General features: G+C 42.1%; 2 protein-coding genes across 4 annotated transcripts; one reads left to right on the top strand and one right to left on the bottom strand.

Moving 5' to 3' along the window:
* Positions 1-1,040: 1,040 nt before the first annotated feature.
* Positions 1,041-11,748, bottom strand: LOC147135436 (KN motif and ankyrin repeat domains 1-like). The gene is made up of 11 exons (XM_086054272.1): positions 11,685-11,748; positions 9,039-11,093; positions 8,208-8,411; positions 7,587-7,695; positions 7,232-7,396; positions 6,172-6,259; positions 5,253-5,472; positions 4,418-4,560; positions 2,951-3,151; positions 2,416-2,514; positions 1,041-2,315 (listed from the first exon to the last, which is right to left on the bottom strand). Exons 1-11 carry the CDS (start codon positions 11,746-11,748, stop codon positions 2,292-2,294), a joined length of 3,372 nt encoding a protein of 1,123 aa, XP_085910398.1. The 3' UTR covers positions 1,041-2,291.
* Positions 7,352-16,380, top strand: mzt2b (mitotic spindle organizing protein 2B). Of its 3 annotated transcripts, none has more exons than XM_086054184.1 (7): positions 7,352-7,385; positions 8,271-8,365; positions 13,784-13,967; positions 14,274-14,434; positions 14,569-14,706; positions 15,360-15,504; positions 16,074-16,380. In XM_086054184.1, the coding sequence occupies exons 3-7, from the start codon at positions 13,801-13,803 to the stop codon at positions 16,090-16,092; spliced, it is 630 nt and encodes a 209-aa protein (XP_085910310.1). In that variant the 5' UTR covers positions 7,352-7,385; positions 8,271-8,365; positions 13,784-13,800; the 3' UTR covers positions 16,093-16,380. The 3 variants fall into 3 exon arrangements, with proteins under 3 accessions (XP_085910310.1, XP_085910308.1, XP_085910311.1); XM_086054182.1 differs by having other exon boundaries at positions 7,359-7,385; positions 15,357-15,504; XM_086054185.1 differs by having other exon boundaries at positions 7,361-7,385; positions 15,357-15,529.
* The last annotated feature ends 5,552 nt before the right edge of the window (positions 16,381-21,932 follow it).

Here is a 21,932-nt window from a genome sequence, read left to right as displayed (position 1 = left end):
ACCTGATAGATGTGACAATTAGCCCATTCTTGCTTGTCAATCAGAAGAGAAATCGTGCCTGATTATGACTCCAAGTCACATCTACGAGGACCTTGAATATCGCCCCTTTGATGATTTTGGTTAGAAGCAAGAAATTTGCCCGATTATCGGTTTGTGTGACGGGGGTTCCTAGTTACATTTACAGCCCACTACACACATCGACTGAAAATGACGTCTCAACTGCTCACAACGACCAATTACGGCTGATCTGTTTTCTGAATCTGAGCCGTGATTGGTTGTTGTAAGCACGTCATTTTCAGTCAACAGAAGACAAAATGGCCACCCCCAGAGATGGCTAAAAACGAGTGCATTAACACTTATTCCACAAACGCAATATTTATCAGAATGCCGTGTTTCAACTAGTGGGCCTGCTGGGAATATATTCTTGAAAAAAATATGTTTGGGTTGACTTCCACTTTAAAACAAGGTACACACATACCAATAATCAGGCCGATTTAGAGCCTGATTTTCTCCCTTCCGACCAAAGTCAGCAAAGGCCTGCTAATCAAGGATCTCATAGCTGTGACAAGTATCCCCGATCATTTAAAGAATACACACATAACAATAATCAGGCAGATTTTTAGCCTAACTTTTTCCTTGACAAAGTCAACAGAAGACCGATTAAGGGTCTTGTAGCTGTGATGCATACCTTTTCACCCCGGCCATCTGAAGCCCAGTACACACATAACGATAATCAGAGTGATTTTGAGCCAGCAAAGGACTGATTATCAAGGGTCTCATGTGACAAGTAGCCCCTATTATGTTCGTCATCTAAAGCCCGGTACACTCATATAGTTAATCGTGGTACACAGGGGGTACACACATTTTGATAATTGGGCTGATTTTCATCCTGAGTTCTCGTTCTGATTTTGGGATGGCAGAGTGAAAGGCACATTTTAGACCCTTTTAATGACTTTAGAACTTCCACCGTAGCACTAGCAACCCTATAAATAACTGATGATAGTAGTAATGCATTTTTCTGTGTTTTTTCTTACATTGTCATGCGAATGAGCATCCAAGGCAGGCTCTGTTCATATCACAAGTCCAAGAATGCAATAGTAACTAGTTGAATACTGAATAAATCCAATAATAATGAGATTTTTGAAGTCTTCTTAACATCTGACTGAAATCTAATTGAGTCCCGGTGTTGTCTGAGCAGATAAATGCGATGAAACCAGCATCATTTGTATGTTTTACCGGGAACCGCTCAAAAACCACTGCCTGTTGCCGTGGCAACAGCCAATTGATGGTTGGCAGCGCTTGTATATGATTTGATTTGATTGCACTTGCTGGGAAACCACTCTCACTCTCACACAAACGTGCACGCACACACAAGTATTTTATGACAGAAAACGCATCACTTGGTACTCGTTCTGTTTATTTCTATTGTGCAAGGTGGCGGTTAGCATGACAAACTGCCGACAGGAGTTTTTGCATTAAATGTGCTGGTTATCATGAAGAACTGGCGAGAGGAGCAAATGCATTAAAGGGGATGGTCAAGTTAAAAATGTTCTTTACAATATTACGTTCTATGCGCCCTCACAAGTCCAAACATGGTAATCTGATTAATATTATGTTTGCGTTATATGAATTAAGCAGAAAAAAGCAATCAATTTTGATCCATCTCAGGGGGCACTCATTTTGCCTTGTACTGACACTTACTGGCCACTGGAAATGACATGCTGGTTGCTCAAGGCTCAGCATGTGAAGGTCACATGACCAAACCCTTAGGCACTCTGACGTCATTTTCAGTCGACAGCAAGTGTCAAAATGGCCGCCCCCTGAGATGGATAAAACCTTGTGGATTTTTCTGCTTAATTCGTACTCCACAAACGCAATATTAATCAGAATCCCGTGTTTAGGCTAGTGGCGGCGCATAGGACATATTATTGAAAAGAGCTTTTCCGACGTGACTTCCCTTTAACTAAATTATATGATAATAGGCTACATTGAGCAAGCAAACCATGGACTTGTTTTTTGGAATTTGTAGATTATTTCTATACAGTTGTTCTGTTGTGCGAGGTGGCACCCATCATGAATCATTGGAATTTGGTACACAATGTCATTTCCAACTTCATTAGCGTGAATCCCAAATGACTACAGATTGTTGCTTGTATATAATGAAAGATACATTTAGCGAGCCTTATTTGTGTTACCTATGCACCCAAGCCAACACAAAATGCTAAACGTTAAGGCAACAGTCATTGGCAAATTCCTGATCGACTTGCGTTCATCCTGTATCCGGAAAGGAATTAGGACCTTCCACAGTGAAGAGCCTGTTACACACACACACACACAGAAAGACACAGTACGTGTACTCTTTTTATGACCAAATAAATAAATAAATAAAAACAAATTCCCACATGCTGCACATACCTCAGCATGTGCTTTGGTGAAGTTGGCGTGTGCGTAGAGAAGCACGGCGATGTCATTGTGTCCCGCCTCCAAGGCGATAGACAAGGCCGTGCTGTCATCCTGGACACAAAAATGACATTTATGGCGTACATGGGAGAAGCAGTGCGGGCTTCATTAAACTCCACTCTGCTGCCATCTGCTGTGTCCTCCTTGTAACAGCCGGTTAGGTGCGCCATCATGTGCCTTCACTGCAATTTGTGGATTATTTCTCTGCATCGTATTTACTGTACAAGGTGATCACGAATAAATGTAGAGAGTAGCGCTTGGATTAATTATATGAAACATACGTGCCCATTGGCCATCGAGCTTCTACTTATTTGTTATTTTTTTGGTGCAAGTTGATGGTTATCATGCTTTCAATATGACACACAGGTACATACAGTACCTAGAATATGTGTGTCAGTCATCATGTTTATTTCTACTGTGCGCGGTGTCATTTATCACGAAAAACTGTCATCACATTTGCGTCAGTCGTGCTTTGGCCCGCGTCACTCACGCTGTCCGTCAGAGCGGCATCACACTCGGGCTGATCCAGCAGCAGCTTCACCATGGCGGCGTGGCCGTGCTCGCTGGCGCACATCAGCGCCGTGGAGCCCTCGTCATCCTGAGCGTTGACCACGGCGCCGCGGGCCAGCAGCGCCCGCACCATCTCCATGCGGCCGTGGCTCACGGCAAGCATCAGCGCCGTCTGACCAGCCTGATTGGCACACGGCGACAATTACAGTTGAGCCACACAAAATGCGTGAAGTCACTCGAGAATTCAGAAAAAAAATGTTTTTTAAATTAATTATACATTTTTAACAATAATTGCTGAAAACCTGCAAAGACTGAGAACTATGTACCGGTAGTACTGAATTATGTAGTGTCGTTCACCATATAATTTATAATGTATCGTGTTTCAGTTTTGGGGATTTTTTTGATTGTGGCTAATACTGTGACGAGCGACCCTCTCTGGCATCCGGCATGAGCTTAACCTCCTCCACTATACAAGAACTAATAAGTCGTTATCTGGCGCAATTGCAAATTACTTAGTTGTCATTACTTAGTTTAAGCAGTAGCTCACCAGCTAGTGTCCGAAAAGTCCCACAACAACCCAGTGGGAAATCTTTCAGCCACTGGAGGCTTGGTCTCACGCATTCAATGGACATGCCCACATCTTTTGAGAGCAGTGACATTTGCTTGGAAAAAATACACTGTATATATAATTTCAAAACCTGACTTTAATCCTAGGTGTTTTGTTGAATCATTCAAATTCGACAGGGTGGTTAACAAGACTCTTCTCTGGTGTGTCAAGTTTAGAATATGTTTATTTTCTCTTTAGAGGGACTTTAAATACACCACACAGGTTAATTTTGCCAAGGAGATGCTATTGTAAACACAATGTCACTAAAAGCATTGTCGACAAAGACTAGCATAAAAATGACACATTTTTCCAGTCATTTATGTTCCCTCGCCATGACTGTTGGTCAGGCGTCTATAGTTTTTACTTTATTTTAGTTGTATACTGTACCAGAGTATGTTCAGTGATCAGACTGTGCAGTGAATTAGTTCACTTTGCATTATTTCCTATTGGAAGTAAGAAATGTGAAACAGATATAGTAGAAATCAATATAATAAAATGCGATAAAATTCCCTAAAAAAAAAAAACATTCTAAAAACATGTCAGGTTCATTGAAGACATTAAATGGTCCTTAGGTAAGAATGTGAGGGTGAATGTGTTTGTTATTATGTGCCCTGCGATTGACTGGCGACCAGTCTGGGGTGTATCCCGCCTCACTCACCAAAAGTCAGCTAAAGTTAACTGAAGGTTGTACATGTTCAATTAGTGTAAATTTGAGTCACCAAAGCCTCATTAGATGAGGTTCTAACGAGGACAACTGCTATAGAAAATGGATTAATAAATAAAATAAATAAAAAAAGAAGAATGAATTCAAATAAGGTGTAAGATAAAAGGTTGACTGACCTGGCTGGCTTTGGCGTTGACGTCCCCTCTATCGAAGAGCTGCTCAACCACGTTCATGTCATCCGGTCGGTCCACGGCGGCAAGCGCGGCCAGCATGATGGGCGTGTACCCCGCTTTGTTTTGCTTGTTGGCATCGCACACGTCTGCTGATGACAGTTTGTTTTCAACATCACACTCACCACGCTGACATACTGTAAATATTAATTGCCTGTTGGAGCTGACTTCAATTTTAAATGAATACCATTTTGAAGGGTTTGCCCATAAAAAAAACAACAAAAAAACATCCAGAGGCAGATTCACTTAGCAACATGAAATTCGATAGGCATATCTGTCATGATTAGACTGACAAAAAGCCTCAAGAACCAGAACATGAAAAGACAAGAGAATAAGTCTGTCCTTTTGGTTTGAAGCTTCCATTTTCAGGTAATTTTGAATACGTCCAGGGGCCCTTCAAGTTGAACTCCCACAGATTTTGTCCCATCGTTAACAAATGTGGACCACATTTACTTTAGACAAAGGGCTCTAAATTGCAAGGATGGTGACTGAGAGTTACTTTTTGCCTTTGTTTGTGGGCACTGATTGACAGAAATGTACAGAAAACCTCTGCCTCTAATGCTCTGATGTCCTTCACTCAGTATAATAGTCAGTGTAGGACGTGACCTTAAATTACAAGTCTTACTTCTGGTTTAGTGTACCAATTGCAGACACTAAATTTGTCATTCCCCGGCCTTTATTCAACCCTACTAAGCTATAAACGATGTCCAACTCTTAAAAGATAATCCCTCTTTCTCGGACATGCTTAAATTTGAGGGTGAACTGAATGTGCGGACTGTACCGGCATCCAGCAGCTTCTGGACTACGCCAAAGTTGGAGTGCGACACGCTGTAGTGCAGCGCTGTATTGCCGTTGCTGTCGGCCATGTTGGCAACATGTCGCAGCAGCGAGGGCGAGATGACGCGGAAGCCGGACAAGTAGTCCTCCACGGACTCGACGGACGCTGACTTGGGGCTGGACACGGAGAACCACTCCTGCTGGACCGTCTGCAGGCAGTCGCGCTGCAGGGAAGACAAGAAACTCAAATTTGGTCAAGTTCTTAACTTCTGTTGCTAGTTATAATGACTCAAAATGTCCGCTTCAAACCAAAATGGTCGCCTTCCAGTGTCTTTTCACCCGGGGCTTTTTGAGACTTTTTGTTGGTCTAATCATGCCTACCCAATTTCATGTTTCTTAAACTGGATTTTGTGGCATCCAGTGTACATGCTTAAAATCTAGTACCAATCTGACCAAATCTCTTGGACGAGTTTGCATTGGCCAAAATTTAAAATGGCAGCATCAATGCCAAAACGTCCGCTTTACTGTGTCTTTTTGAGATTTTTTGTGGGTCTACTCAGACAAGCACTTTCATGTCGATAAGCCAAACTGGCTTTGGGTGTTGAATTAGTGAGCTGAGTTAATAAAGTTTTTTATATTTTATGGCGTTTCAGCAGACTCTGACGAAAGAAGGTTCTCACAAATTTGTATCGCCCATCTGTCTAGTCTAAGTGGTTCAAATTGAGCGGCAATCAGCCAAAATTTTTAAGAATAGTCCATCTTTGAAAAATCAGTTGATCAGATCAGCTTCAAACCGAAAGGGCTGCCTTCTGATGGCTTTTCGGGAACGGCTTCTTGAGACTTCTTGCAGCATACTTGAACTCACTCGCCCCATCACAGCCACAGCATGCACTTTAGCATCTTAGCATTTCGCATAAACTCACCAGCTCCCTGCTGGGCAAGCGCTTGCCGTCACTCAGGTGTGTCTTCAAGGCCTGGCAAGCGGACATCATCTTCTCACTAAACTTGCATCTGGACACAAAGAGCAACATCGGGTACAAATGTTATGAAATTATTCCTAACAATCTAATTTCCTGATTTCGTAACGTTTTTCTTTGCTGTGGATGTGCATGTTAGATTATTTTTGTCTAACCAAGACTTCAGCCTCCATGTGCTGCCATTTCAATCTAATCTGCCCTGGACCTTCACAATCAGTAGTGCAGTTAAATGTGAGAGATTCACCACCACTAAACGTCTCAGTAACTGTAGATGACTAGAAACAACAGCAATTTTAACAATTACACGGTGCTTATTCAAAACAACATGATAAAGAGGGGGCGGCACGGTGGTCGACTGCTTAGCACGTCCGCCTCACAGTTCAGAGGTCGTGGGTGCGATCCCGGCTCCGGCCTTCCTGTGTGGTGTTTGCATGTTCTCCCCGTGCCTGCGTGGGTTTACTCCGGGTACTCCGGTTTCCTCCCACATTCCACAAACATGCATGGTAAGTTGATTGGACTCTCTAAATTGCCCCTAGGTGTGATTGTGAGTGCGGATGTTTATCTCTGTGTGCCCTGCGATTGGTTGGCAACCAATTCAGGGTGTTCCCCGCCTACTGCCCGAAGACAGCTGGGATATGCTCCAGCACGCCCCGCGACCCTTGTGAGGATAAGCGGTATCGATAATGGATGGATGATAAAGAGGCATGATAACATAGTCATATGTGATAATTGTGACTACAGCAAAGCATGCTGGGAAACACCTCTTCCACTGATTCCCTAACAGGTCCCAACATCTTTTTTTAAGGGTGCGATGTGACACGCGGATGACACGCAAACTACGAAACCAATAATGCAACGTAAAAACTGCTTTACCGAACGATGATTGACTGTACGCAATGGATCTAGAATTAGACATTTTGTTTGTTGACCAACCCTCCTAACTTTTACATTAGGCCACTAGCTTACATGCACGAAAGCGCCGCCAAGAACATGACCGTAGCCCTACCTCTTGGTGATTTGTGATTTGGCTGACCCTTTGGATGCCTTGCTGCTAGCGACGCTTTTGATCCGTCTCACAGGCGTGGCATCTACATGAGCTTCCCGCGACTTCCTGTTCGGCCCCACCTCCTCTGCGTTGTCAGCAGTGGAGAGCTTGGAAGGTGGGTTCAACCTTTGTAGAATAATCAGATAAAGTCATGTATTGCAGAGCGAGCAAAAGTAATCACACTGTGCACAGTACTTACGTAAATATACAACTCGTCTAAAAAAAATAAAATAAAATAATTTACTGGTAGGTAATTCCCATCACTGATAAATGTTGCTGCTAATACAGTATAAAAAAAGACGGAAGAGGTGCGTACCCGCTGGCCGCCCTCATGAACCTCATGTTTTTCCTGGTGTTGCTGCAGCCATGCTCGCCGTTTTCCTTTTTCATGGCCTTGCGTGGGACACCGAAAAGAGTTGATCCGTCTAGACGCAAAATAGATTGTAGTTGAACAACTTATAATCAACACTGCCGCTGTTATGACTCTACCATGCAGCTACCAACAGTATTTTGGCTGCTTCTTTTGTCTCACTCACACGTCTGTTTTTTTATTATATACGACACTGGTGACTATTCTCTCTGATGTTCACGTTCACTTCTGTCAGTTAGCTCAAGGATTCGTGTTTTTCTTCTCATTCTAAATCCGAGATGCGCATCGTGCAAGAGAACGTTTGCACTCGCACTGCGTCTTGCTCCTGACCGAGACGTTCAATTTTAGATCCGTGACCACAAATTGCTGTGCAGCAAAATGACTTCTAAAACCAGATAGCATTCCAAACATTGCGAGTGTCTCAAAAGGCAGCCACTTCCTCCAAAGCTAAAAGGGTAAGTTTAACTGAAGCGTGAGAACGTAAAAGAGGTCTCGCCCGCACAGGCAGAATTTTAAACCGCCGCGTGATAATGTCGTCATATTTTGAAGCGATTTATGGTTATTTACCTTTCACAGCGGATGACGTCTGTTGTTCTAACAGCTGTATCATTCTTTTCACCTCGGAGTCAGATCCACCCTGTTGACAGGTGTTGCAGGAGCCTGCTGGCGGTTGGATTTCTCTGTTGGCTGCGGCAGAGGAAAGGCAACAAGAGGGATTTTGAAAGGTAATAAAAAAAAGTATTTCACACATCGTGGCAGAGGTGGGAGTAACTCACGGGTTTGTTATGAGAAAGTTTCAGGTTTTAATACCAAGTCCCAAGTTACTGTGACAAAAATCAAGCAAGTTAAGTCAAGTTTCCTGAATACCAAGTCAAAGTCAAATCTAGTTTTTCAAAACAAACGCTAAATGTTGTCCGAAGTCTTAAAATTGGCCACTTGAATCTGACTTGATTGAAGTCATGTGACTTGAGTTCCCCACCTCTGCCTAGTGGTGTTATAGGGTAATGCATGGAGTGCCTGGTTTATGATGGTGCCAACATACAACATTTCAAGTTTACAAATGGTGTGTAATGAACTCGTTTTGGCAGCGCCGTACCGTACACGTATGCATATTTGGTCATGCGCCCACTGTACATGAATATTTGGATGTACAGTATTTCCAAGGAAAAGGTCTACCTGAATCCAATGAACCTCCTTGAGCTGCAGCTTTGTTACTGGCTGATAGTGATGAGCTGTTTTTTTGTTCAGCGAAACACTCGGTTTGAGGGCCACTACGTGGCTTGAGTACTGCTGGTAGCTTTTCAATGCCAGTGTCCACAGCGGAATTGCGCTGAGACAATGCAACCTGCTGACCGGCCGCACCGTTCGAACCAGACAGATCCCGTATCCTCCCCTCACCGACGCCGATGCTTCTAGTGTTCACCGGGTCAGGTAGATGGGATGGTCCAGAGGCCATGTTTTGTGTTTTAAGGCCAACCAGGTAGTTCTCATGAATGCTCATGAAACCTACACCAATGTCTCGGGTATTTGGTTTGGGGACATTTCCTTCCAGGGGGCTGGTTCCGACACCAACTGTGCGTGTCTTCGGGATGCACTTGACATCTTTGACCCCTTTGCCGACTGATACTGTTCTGGTCGTGGCAGCCTTGGTGGTGTTGGTGTGCTTGTGTTGGCTTCTGAGGACGGAAGTATTTGTGCTCGAGTCTGTGCTGATGGCATGTCTTGTGTTTGTGAAACGAGACACGGAGCCGGACGCGGTGTTGGTACGCTGGGACGTTGTGTGTGGTGATGCCGTCAGTCCATGACCTTTGACCGGATCTGTCACCATGCCTCGAGAAACCATGTCCTTTGCCTGGCTTATGATCACATTTACAGAACAGTCCCCGCATGCGACTGACATGAGTTCCTTACGCTCCAGATTCTGCCACGGTATTTCCGTGTTGCTTTGGGCATCACTTTGCTTCACCTCCACTCCAACTCCTTGAGAGTTTGTCAAAATGTGCACCCCCACGCCCTTCTCCCTGGTTTCTGCCCGCTCTCGCACCTCCCAGTGGCTCATGGCTAGATCCGGGCCAATGCCGACATTTTTCAGCTCGGGGCCACAACACGATATAGCCACATTCTTCACCTGTATGGCATCCCCCGCGCTGGCGTCTTTGAGCTCGATGTGGTTGCCCACCCCTCGGCTCGTGGTGTCCGGCCTTGCCTCGGTGCTGCAGCTTGCACTGGATGGCCTGGCAGAGGAGGCTTTGTCTACTCGGTTTCTAGCTCCTGCAGCCTGAAGCTCCAATTTCAGCCGGTTCATCTCAGCCTGGAGAGAGGATTCCTTCAAGTCTGCCTCCAAGTGAACATTTTTCTCCTTTAAGGCAACGATGACTTGTTGCTGCGCTTGAACCTCTGCTTCTAATTCCGCGCTACGTCTACGTTGAAACTGTGGTGTCATGGAAGTATGACTGCGTTCTTTCACGGCTTCTTCCTCAACTGTCTTATCATCCTTATGGCAACGGCTTCTTCCTTGCCACGTTGGATAATGTCCAGTCTTCATGGCTCTTTCAAGTGCCAGCATCTCCTCATCTCTGTCGCTGAAGCCATAGCAATCCCTCTTCTCTTTGGCCTGCAATTCTTCCTCAGTACTCCCCTCCGTGTCCTTATTCTGGACCTTGAGTTGAGAGGCCAGTTGCTTCTTTTCCTCCTGAAGGACCGAGATTTTTACCTTGAGTAACGGAATGATCTTCACTTGCTCCTCTAGCTCCCTCAGCTTCTGCAGGGCCACCACCATTTGGTCACGGACATTCAGCAGCTGCGTTGGGCCGACAGTCGAGACCGGGGTGTTTCTTCCAGATCCCTGAGGGCTCGACTGGAGGCAGCCCGTGCTGCCCCTGCTCCCAAGTGAGTAGCCAAGAAGTCCATGCATATCCCTGCTGATGCCGGGAGCCTTGCCATCACTGTTGTTGTCATCGTAAGCGCTCAAACCAGTGAAGCGAGAGAGAGAACCAGGGGAGCTAACGCCTCCAAAGCTGGCCAGTCGGCGGCGGGCACCAAGGGAGTGGCTCGTTGACTCCTGCTCCAGGTTTAGGTTTTGCTCAGCGATGGTCTGCTCCAACAAAGGGTTTTGTTTTTGCAAAGAAGGAGCTCTTGAAGCAGGTGAGGACTTCAATTCGCCACTGCGATCTGGCCCTTCATTTCTGGAAGGATGTCTGTCGGCGGTGGATCCATGCGGTGGAGGAAGAGGAGGTCGACCCAGGAGTCTTGTGTCGTCACTGCTCGAGGACGACAGGGACTCCGCTGAATGCCACTGGCTGGACGAAACGCTGCTTTGCGTTTTTTCCGCATTGCCGATGGCCACTCGAGGCCTCCTCTTAAGGCTTAGCCGCTTAATGTTGATGCTGTTTTGAAGGCTCTTAGAGAAGTCCAGTTGACTACTGTGGTCAGTCTCCAGGTAGCGAAGAACACCTAAAGTGGAGAACCTTTATGTTACTACACTTGCGAAAGAAAATATAACTAGCCTTCTCAAGCCTGTATGCAAAATGATATCTCAATGATACCTTATCCACCTTCAAGCCTGTCCTCGGTGCTCCTCACCCTCTCTGTTTTTAAATGTTCTTTTTGTCTATTGCAATGCTTTTGACCATCATATCGCTGAGGCCGTCCCACATAAAGAGGAGGGACATCAAGCCGAGGAGGGTTTGGCCGTCCGGCATAAACTGTTTTAAGCAAGAACCATCCCCAAAATGTCAAGTCTCACTACACGGACCGAACTTACTCTATAATTACTGCTCAAGTTTCCCTCTAAAAGCGGCCAGCTGCCGCACTTGGCTCTTGTCTCTTCACCACAGACTTCTTTCACAAAATTTGGAAGAGTCATTTCTGAAGTGTTAACTTCATAAAATCTGAGCACTTGATTTGACTGGACTTGAACGTCATTTGAAGATGCTCTTTCATTTATAGACATAAAAGCCAGTTAAAGAATACAATCATTGTTACCTGAACCATTGCTGAAGCTGCTTTGCGCCGTGAGGACATTTCAACAGCTCACCCTCTTACGATCCACAAAGAGCCATGCATCACAATGCAATGTAGCGACGTTCTCATCTTGATTGATCACCATTATGCAGTACAAGAGCATCTCACTTTCAACCTCTGTGCCTCTCTCGCAATCTCCCTCTCACTAGCAGAGCACATTCAGCAGTTGAATGCAGCTCAGCCGTACAATGCTTACATAAAGGAAATGCTATACCATCATCGACTTAGCACTTTCTTAACACCACTCGTGGGACGTATTGTACTTCAACACTGTACTTAAATAGATTTTTCAGGTAGCTGTAGACTATTTTACTTGAGAATGTATTTTACTGATGTCCTTTTACTTTTACTCCCAACCACAGTTGAGATCTTGATGTTGGATTGATAAGATGGAAAACCTAGGGACAGAGCGACATGGAGGAATGAGGGAGCATTGAGACAATGATGAAGCAAGAAATTCTCTTATCATTGGCCTTAAAGCGGAAGTCAACCCCCAAATTTTCTTAACAATACTATGTTCTATGCGCCTCCACTATGGCATTAGACTGATGCCACAATTACGTCAGCGTAATGTCAAATACCGCATACAAAAATGTGTTTTGCGTGTATGTATGTATGTGAAATACCACATACAAAAGCATGTTTTGTGCTTTCAAAAATGTGTTTCACGTGTACAAAACCGTCCACACAGACGCACAACATTGTTTTTACATTTATACTTGCTTCTTCTCTCTACTACGCTTATACGCTGACTCACGCTTGCGATACAGGCATTATAATTGAGCCACAATTCTTAACAAATCCGGAGTCGGACATTAGGGCTAATTCTGATTGGCTGTTTTCTATCCAATTGCATTTTACAGCAGTAAGTACGACGTCCGGGAATCCTCAAACACAAACAGTCGATGGAAGGGTATGGCGTATTGTTGTGGTAATAATTCAAAAATATCTATTTTCCAAGTATCTTTGTTTGGTTTAACGTTATTGTCCCTTGAGACAGCAGCAGCAGTTTTTTTTCCCGGTTTCTCCCCACTTTTTAGTTACGGTTGGATAGTAAACAGCCAATCAGAATTAGCCCTAGCCGGAAAGAAGATTTCGATTTCGAAATTTGAAATGGATTTTTGAAGAAGAAAAGCCCTATGAGTATAATGTTTTGATGTAATTTTCTAAACACAATAAATTAGTTATGCCTCAAGTTGCATTTGATTCCGTAAAAAAATTAAGAAATTATGTCTATTGAAAGTTGGGGCCCGTTATGTTTTGTCACTAAATATCTACAGGCAGGGTATACACACAGTTTTAACATATGACAATTTTTTTCCCCCAATCTCCCCCTTTAGTACACAGTTTGAATACTTTTGCCAGCTGTGCCAGCGCTGCACACTTGCATTTCCCATGTATATAAATGAAAGCTCTAAAAATAAATAAATACATAAATACAATACAATTAAAAAATAATAATAATGAAAAGAAAAATAAAACAAATAAAATAAAATAACACTTGCACTTCCCTGTTGTGAGAGTGCGCCGAATAGCACACTTCTGGCAAGAGTTCTGTGTTTTTCCTTTTTTTTTTTTAATGCGACAATAACGTGTGTTCATAATGTACGTCATTTACAGCAGTAAAACGTTGATATTCTGTCTATAATTAATTTGATATCTTCATTATTTTTCGCTTGGATTTAATAACTTTAAAAACTGTTAAAAATAATAAATAATACTGTATAGCTGGCCGCCATGTTCATTAAATACGTCACTACATAACCGTCACGTGCCAACTAATCCGCGTGGACTGCATATCCCATATTGCAATACGTAGTGTCGCATGGCGATGACGCAACGAGCACCGCGCCTCGTTTGTCTTCAGTTTGCCTGTGGTTGATGAGAACGACTCTATTAAGTTCTTTAACGGTATGCTTTTTTTGCTACACTTAATTCTGAAGTGTGTGCGCGTTTGTTTGTCGATTATGCCTTCGTTGTTTGTTTTTGGAAACGACGCGAGGCAATGACGCGCTTGATACACTCACGACGAGCTAGCTAGCAGTTCAACACTTGTTTAACATTTGTTTGTTTTGCCCCGTTATTTTTTTGTATTTGAAATATTTTATTTGAATATTTAGCAGACGTTCCTGCTGCGATGTCGCAGCAAGCGGGACCTTCCGCTGCGGACTCCCCGGCGTTGGTGGTTACGACCACCGTGCAGAAGTATGCAATGAAGAAGAAGGAGATCCTGAACGCCGAGGAGAGTGAGCTGTATGAGCTGAGCCAGGCTGCGGGCATCACCGTGGACCAGGAGGTGTTCAAGTGAGAGCGGGGATTCAATTCCAATTTCATTTTCATACCACCAATTCACTGACATATTCGATGTGGAACAGAACCACTTTTTGACATATGATGAATAGGAATATGAAAAATAGGTAACGGCTACAGTAAGCATATATTAACATAAATGTTCGGCACACCTTGACCTTTGATTCATTGGAGTAAAATGCGAAAATGTCCTGACATTAACAAACAAAAGACAAGTGTCAAGACTTGAGAGCCATATTGAGTGCTTGTGTTACTCTTGACACCTTTATGCTCCTATTGACCTCCTTGTTGTCCATCTAGGATCATTGTGGACTTGCTGAAGATGAACGTGGCCCCTCAAGCGGTCTTCCAGACTCTGAAGGCCATGTGTGCCGGCCAGAGGGTCCCCGAAAGCTGCAGTGGAGACACCGCCGTGGCCTCCCACGGTACCGGAATCCCCTCAACCAAGGCAGAAGCCAGAGGTTAGTGCTTTGCGTGGATATGTAAATTGTGTTCAAAATGGACGTCTCACTATGAGTCGGCTGGGCAATATGATGAAAATAGCTGCCTGTCTGCATATTCTAATCTCAGTTTTTTTTCCTCACACCTCAACAAGATGAGAGTTTGAGCTCCGGCAAGAGTGCTAAGATTCCAACGGGTGCCTCCGCAGGGCCCGGACCCCGAGCCACCAGGGTCAGTGCCAAGATGGCGGTGTATGGCACCCAGGATGTAGGCAGCGCTCCTCATACTCAAGGTCTTGCTTATTTGTTTGCTTTTGTTCTGCTATCCTTGTGGCCTTGGTGTGTGCCCATGCATGCGTGTGTCTGTGTGCATGCTTTAATGCAGTGTGTGCGTTTTTGCATTCGTGTGTGTTGCTTGATGTGTTGATTTGTCTCTGTGATTGTGAGTATGTGTTAGTGTATGTTGTGTTTTTTATGTTTCAGAGTGAGTGTGTGTGTTGTCTGCAAGCTTTTGTGTACTGTGTTACTGCGTTTGTTTTTGTGTAATGTTTTTGTATTATTGTAACAATGTGTGTTTTGTGTGTGTGATTAACACACTACTATTACTACTACGACTAATACTAAGTAGACACAAAACAAAAGCTTTACTTTTTTTTAAAATAACAAAACCTTTCAAATTTATAGCAAAATGAATTGTGTAGGAGGTCACATTTAAAGTACTTAAATAATTATAAGGAAAATAGTACAACTTGGGGTGTGTATTTATGTAGAAACAGCATGAGTAAATATTTTGGTCTGCATCACTAATATTTTATTACCCTAATAGCCTTCACTAAATCAACACTTTCCACATCGAAGCGTATTTTCCCCATCTCGGAGTGTTTGCTGTTCTCCTCCTGGCGTCATCGCTTCACTTTTCCCACATTTTCATACGGTTCATCAGCAGTGCGAAGCAAAGCGGCATCATCTTCATCAACGAATCCCGCTGACAAGACACGGGAGGCCTCTGGCCAGCGGGCGCAGCGCCAGCCCAGCGCCAGCAGGGGGCAGAAGACCAAGAGCTCTGGAAGCAGCAGCTCCTCTTCGCAGATGTAAATACTACTACAGACCAATCATGTAAATAAATACTAATATCATTAATGTACAGTTCTTTCTAATACACACACACATTTCAGAGTAAACCACTCAACACATATATGATACGTACAGTTTCTTTTAGATGAGTGTTTCCCATCCTTTCCTGAGTTAAAGTGGAAGTCCACGCAAACATTTTTTTTCAAGAATATGTTCTATGCAAGCCCACTAGTTGAAACACGGCATTCTGATAAATATTGAGTTTGTGGAATAAGTGTCAAGCCACTCGTTGCGGCCATTTTGTCTTCCGTGGACTGAAAATGACATCACAACTGCTCACAGCGACCAATCGCGGCCCAGATTCAGAAAACAGGTCAGCAGTGATTGGTGATTTAGCTCCCGGAGATGGCTAAAAACGAGTGCATTTTGCTGCTTAATTTATATTCCACAAACGCAAAATTAATCAGAATGCCGTGTTTCAACTATTGGGCCTGCTGGGAACATATGGATGAAGAACGGTATATTTTTGGTGTAGTGTAGACTTTCAGTATTTCTAAAGTTGCTTTGTCTTGGTCTCCTGCTGTAGTGCTCCGCCACTCACCTGATCTGGAAGGAAGTGCATCGACCAGTTTTAACAAATACACAAGTTGGATGTGCATAACCCCTATTATCCAATGACAAAATTGTGTCTAGTGGGGAAACCATGAGCCGCAGTGGCTGCATGGTGAGCAAAAAAGTTTGTGTCAAGCCCTGGTCACAGCATGTGTCTAGATTATAGTTGTTATTTATAAACATTCTCTAACAAATCATAAATGTTCTCGCTCTGGCAGCATTTACTGTGCGGGTCTTTAAACATTCTGCAACATTGTTTTCAAAATAAAGTTTAAAATGACGGGGGGTTTTTTCTGTCTTATTTCTCGGATAGTTTAATTTGCTACAATTTTAAAAAGAAAGGTTTCTTTTTTCTGCGTGATTTGTGCAAGATTTGTCAAGGGAAGTATGTAGTAGACGAGACAGTTCAAGCCCTTTGGGAATAATGAGAGATGCAGTGAAAGGAAAAAAAGTTGCACCCAAGGACATCTTGCTACTGCATATCTTTTTGTAAGCAAATGACTTGATTTGGAGCTTACCTATAGCACTTAGATTTTTGTCCTTTTTAAAAAAATTTAAATCTCGTTGCCCACCAAACACCCCCCCCCTCCACTAAATTCTTGTTGGTCGTAATTTCTACTGAGTTAATTTTTGTTACCGCCTGGTTTTTTTTTGGTTCATAAAGGATTTTAATTTGGATCCTGCGTGACTGGTATCATGTTTACACTGTGTTACAAATTATTATGCAAATTATTTCATTTATTCTCTGATCTTATATACCGATAGTCAATGCAAATGACAGTCAGCAACATTTTGTGGTCACCAACGTTTACATTATAAATTGAATGTTTTTTTTAACAGACCTCTCAATGATAGTAATTTTGAAAAAAGGGGAGGTCTTAAACCTATTTCAATAAAAACATCATAACTGGCCAAGTTATATTATAACATTGGACAAATCTTACATCTATTGAACTTGTTTGTGAGTTTTAGGACCTGTCATGAATTTCTATGCAGGGTGTCAGAACAGCCAACCAGAGCTGAACAGAACATTCAAATCTAACAGTTGATGACATGAAAAAGATTCTGACACCCATTTGCATCAACTACTGAGGAAAACATGTATTTTGCATAATTATTTGGAAGGTAATGTAGTGGTGAACCATGTTCTAATTTCAGCAGAATCAAGAACACACTGGGTTCAACTTTGGATGTCCTTACTGCATGAACTGAATTGTTGATTTGTGCCACATGGGGGCAGTAGAGTAACGCTGAATTTATGCCCCCCCCCACCTTCCACCTGTGCCCCTCCCCCACTTTACATGCCCAAATTGTTGCAGGGATCCTTCTTGATTGGAGTGAAAGTAGAGCTGAACTGCATGTTTTGTTTGTATAGCCGCATGCATGTGTGTAAATGGAGAGGCGGTATGCGGCTTCAGGGGTCATTTTAAAGTCCATGGGCCGCCCGCCTTTTATGTGGCCGTCCATCCTGTTTATACGGCCCTGCCTGTGCACATTGATAGCGGCGTGCCTGTAATTGATGGTGCCATATTGCTGCGGTGCAGTCGGTTTAATGGGCCTTGACGGAGCAAAAGGGGAACGCGGCACGGGACTGAGCTTAACCCTTCCCGCGCCTTCGTCCTGGCTCTTCGCAAACTGGGCCCTGGGTGATTAGCGTGCCGCCGCTCACCGTAATGGCCGCTTGCTTCATGATCAAGGAAGCGCAGACGCCCCTCTGACTCCACTTCCAAGAATAAACAGTCGCCAGCTGTCGCCGCTCGCCTCTGTTGTTGCTCGCAGACGGCCTAAATGTGTTTGACAAAGCCGGTAAACGGCCGGGAATTTATTCCTAGTCTGCCAGGCTGCGACTCGTAGTATCACCTCTAGGGGGCAGTGTGGCCCCGGGATGGTGGGGCCCTCCCCTTCCTTCCCTTCCCCAAACCACCTTCCCCTCCCTTCCCCAAACCTCCCTGTATTGGTCCGCCACGCCTGGCCTTTTGGATGTGTTTATTTTCTTATGAGGGAATTTCACTCTTCCATTAAATAGGGAGCGCTATCAGTGTGTGTGTGTGCGTGTACGTGCATGCATGCGTCCGCACACTATATGCACCATTAATCAATACAGACGACCAAACTGCGCGCCTCGGCCATATTGTGCGAGGCAAGCGAGGCGGTACGTTAAAGAATGAGGGTTTCAAATCGTTAACGTAAGCGCTTTGACACGTTGCCTAAAATAAGCAACAAGATGACACCATTTTGTTGTGTATTGTGTCAACGTCGATAAACTATCGAATATTGATATCGCAGCTGAGGTCCTCTAAGGACATTTTGTGCCAATCTCTTTTAATCCATTTTCAAACTATAAAAATAGTCCAATCCACTTGGCCCAATGTTTTTGGAGAGCTACATCTCTGGTACTGATTAATGTGAAGGGCTACCAGTTTTATACACACCTCTGAACTAACCAATTTACTTAATTTAGTATAATTAAGTTATTATTAATGATATTAATCTCTTTGAAGCTTGATATCTTGTGATTTCCCACAATCCAAATGATTTAACTAGGTAAGAAACATATCTATAAGTCCCATCAAAAAGGACGAGAACAATGGGCACAACAACAATCATCACAACTGTATTAGTCCCGTTTCTCTAAATCTCCACACGTGTTTACGTTTTCAAACAATCGCTTCTGCAATATTCCTAGGAAATCACTCCGTCCCACCACTAGTGAGCTGTTTTGAGAACAGGCCGACCGATATGGTCCTGCAGCTGTAACAGAGTGTTGTACCTAATAAAGAAGATTATCATTATAGTAATGATAATAATGATTAGTACTAATAATAACAAAATGAATGAAATCATGATTTGAAGAAATTATTTTTTAATTAAAATCTACCTCAAACTAACCGCTACAATATCTTCTGTGTCTTGAAAAATAAAAATGAAATGAATTCAAATGAAAAAAGAAACTATTCAAAATGAAATGGTATTGAGTTATAGCAATTTCTCATACTGGTCCACAGTTCCACACCACAAATTTACAATAAAAAATATCTATATTTTATTTTCCTGGTGGTGCGCATGTTCAAAGACCATTAAAAGATATTTGAAAAAATAAATATATGACAAATTCAATCTTGTAGTCCTTCAACACAGTCAAAATGGCTTGAAAATCAAAATAATCTGAAAAGCATGCAATGTCTCCTATAGGCTGTCTTTAAGAATATCATAATAGACAGATTACAAGCGTTATGTAGATACTTCGAGGAACAAGTGTAGTCGGGCATCAATCTATTATATTGTGCAGGTGTGCCTAATATTGTGGTTAGTCGGTTTGTGTGTAGTGTTCCCTGTGTGCACCCGAGTGTATAGGAATCTTGTTTTCTTGCTCAGTGCTTCCCCCCACCACCCCCCCCCCCCCCCCCTTCATCCTTCCATCCTCCATCCTCCTCGCAAGGGCCCGCCTGCAGATTGGCTATTTCCCGCGCCCGGCCGGCCGAGCTCTTATCAGCCGGCCGAGTGCTGATTGTTGCTGTGTCTCTCAGGCTGACTGACAGTTGGCGCGCTGGCTGCTGAAATGGCTGATTTGGTCAGTGTTTGTCTGCGCCGCCTTATCTGCAGCGCTTATATTAACTGCCTTGACAGTGTGTGCAGGCAGTCTCGCTCCATCTTGCGGAGGATTGGGGAGGGGGGCCCTACACCGTCCGCTGTCCCTACTGTCTTTATCCGCTCCTGTGTGAGTCAGAGTGTATTTATTTATACATATATATATAGTTATGTGTATATATATGTGTGTATATATATGTGTATATATATATATGTGTATATATATATATATATGTGTATATATATATATGTGTATATATATATGTGCATATATATATGTGTGTATATATATATATGTGTATATATATGTATACATATGTGTATATGTGTATATATATGTGTATATGTGTATATATATGTGTATATATATATATGTATATGTGTATATATATATGTATATAGATATATAGGTATATATGTATGTATATATATATAGGTATATATATGTATGTATATATATATATATATATATATATATATGTGTATATATGTATGTGTATATATGTATATGTATATATGTATATGTGTATACATCCAATATATGTATGTATGTATATATATATATATACATATATGTGTATATATGTATATATGTGTATATATATATGTATATATGTGTATGTGTATATATGTATATGTGTATACATCCAATATATGTATGTATGTATATGTATGTATGTATATGTGTATATGTATATATGTATATGTGTATACATCCATATATATGTATGTATGTATATGTATGTATATATATTTGTATATATATGTATATATGTATAAATATATACATATATGTATAAATATATACATATGTGTATATGTATGTTTATATGTGTATATATATGTATGTATATATATTTGTATGTATATATAAATAAACATATATGTATGTGTATATGAATATATGTATGTATATATGTATATGTGTATACATCCATATATATGTATGTATATATATTTGTATATATATATATTTATGTGTGTGTATATATATATATATATATTTATGTGTGTATATATGTATATATATAATATATATATATATATATATATTCATGTGTGTATATATATATATATATTTATATTTATGTATGTATATGTACGTATATAACTTACCATCCCCATTGTGTGTGTGCGTGTGTTTATATATTAGGGGAGATGCATTCTATGCGGTTTTCGATACGTAGGGTGCGAAATGATTCAAGGACGGTTCCATTTGAAAGTGGAACGATTCAGTGACCCAGTGGGATTACAATTGGATTCGATAAGATACGACTTAGTTTGAGACAGTATGATGCAATGACATTTTGTTATCATTTTACTTTTCTTACTTTAATTAATTTTTGTTTTTCATTCATTTGAATGAACTTTTCAGGACTGTAAATGTGCCAGTTCCTTCTAAGATATCTCTCTCGAATAAAACACGATTCCAGACGTATCTCGTTATCTTTCAAAGTGATTCAGTTTGGTGCACTCACATGATGTAAATTTGTTTTTGTTACTCCCCTTATATATAAATATAAATGCTGCTTTGTCATTTTAATTCTATATACATCACATTTTATCCACACAAAAAAAAAATATATATATACAAAGTATCATTACTAGCCTCTTTCACTATTCTGTGTGACTGGTGCCAACACAAAATATGCTGGACCATGGTGTTCCACCGTTATTTTTTGTCTGGGTTTGGCTGTAGTAACAAAGCTGAGATGTCGGCTGTGTGAAAGGAGATCCAGTGCTATTCTGCTATAGCACAGATTAAGTCCGAATTTAGAGTTGTGTGCTTCAATTGTCATGTTGTGCCGCAGCATGCCACGCAGCTCTAAGGTCTACTAGATGCAGCAGCGTAATTAAGAGCAAGAAGCAAGGGCAGAAAAGGTCTCCAACTAATCTCCGATAATGGTTGAACAGTTCCCACTGAGCAGTGAGAATATATGGCTATAAAAGTTGTTGTACGCTCTGCTTATATGTGTTTCTGCTTGCTTGTGGGAAAGTAGCAGTTGTTTGAAGGTTTATTATGACTGTAACATCTATTTCACCTTCCATGTTAGCATTAAGATAGCAGCCTTTTTTTGGGGGACAAAATAATGGTTATTAATAAATGGTTGATCATTTTGGTGTTTAAATATCCAATGTTTTATTCCCTTTATTTTTTTTGTCAGTTTTACTGCAAATTTCTGTGTGAGTGACAAGTAAACAGTGTGCCAGTCAAAGCTGGCTTTATTTGTCGGCATTCTGAGTA

This window comes from Filicampus tigris, chromosome 15, assembly GCF_054856515.1.
Source record: "Filicampus tigris isolate MCC_2025a chromosome 15, RoL_Ftig_1.0, whole genome shotgun sequence".
NCBI classification, from domain to species: domain Eukaryota; kingdom Metazoa; phylum Chordata; class Actinopteri; order Syngnathiformes; family Syngnathidae; genus Filicampus; species Filicampus tigris.
The sequence above is the reverse complement of the archived record's forward strand: the minus strand, read 5'-3'. Positions and strand labels throughout refer to the sequence as shown.

Excerpts from the sequence above, each read along its gene's own strand:
- LOC147135436 (XM_086054272.1), bottom strand. The coding sequence starts at position 11,748 with ATGGTGATCAATCAAGATGAGAACGTCGCTACATTGCATTGTGATGCA. Across the intron at positions 8,412-9,038 it reads CACTAGAAGCATCGGCGTCG|TTACTCCCACCTCTGCCACG; the intron begins GTGAGGGGAGGA and ends CAAACCCGTGAG. Across the intron at positions 7,696-8,207 it reads GACGTCATCCGCTGTGAAAG|ACGGATCAACTCTTTTCGGT; the intron begins GTAAATAACCAT and ends TTTTGCGTCTAG.
- mzt2b (XM_086054182.1), top strand. The coding sequence starts at position 13,801 with ATGTCGCAGCAAGCGGGACCTTCCGCTGCGGACTCCCCGGCGTTGGTG. Across the intron at positions 13,968-14,273 it reads GTGGACCAGGAGGTGTTCAA|GATCATTGTGGACTTGCTGA; the intron begins GTGAGAGCGGGG and ends TTGTCCATCTAG. Across the intron at positions 14,435-14,568 it reads AACCAAGGCAGAAGCCAGAG|ATGAGAGTTTGAGCTCCGGC; the intron begins GTTAGTGCTTTG and ends CACCTCAACAAG.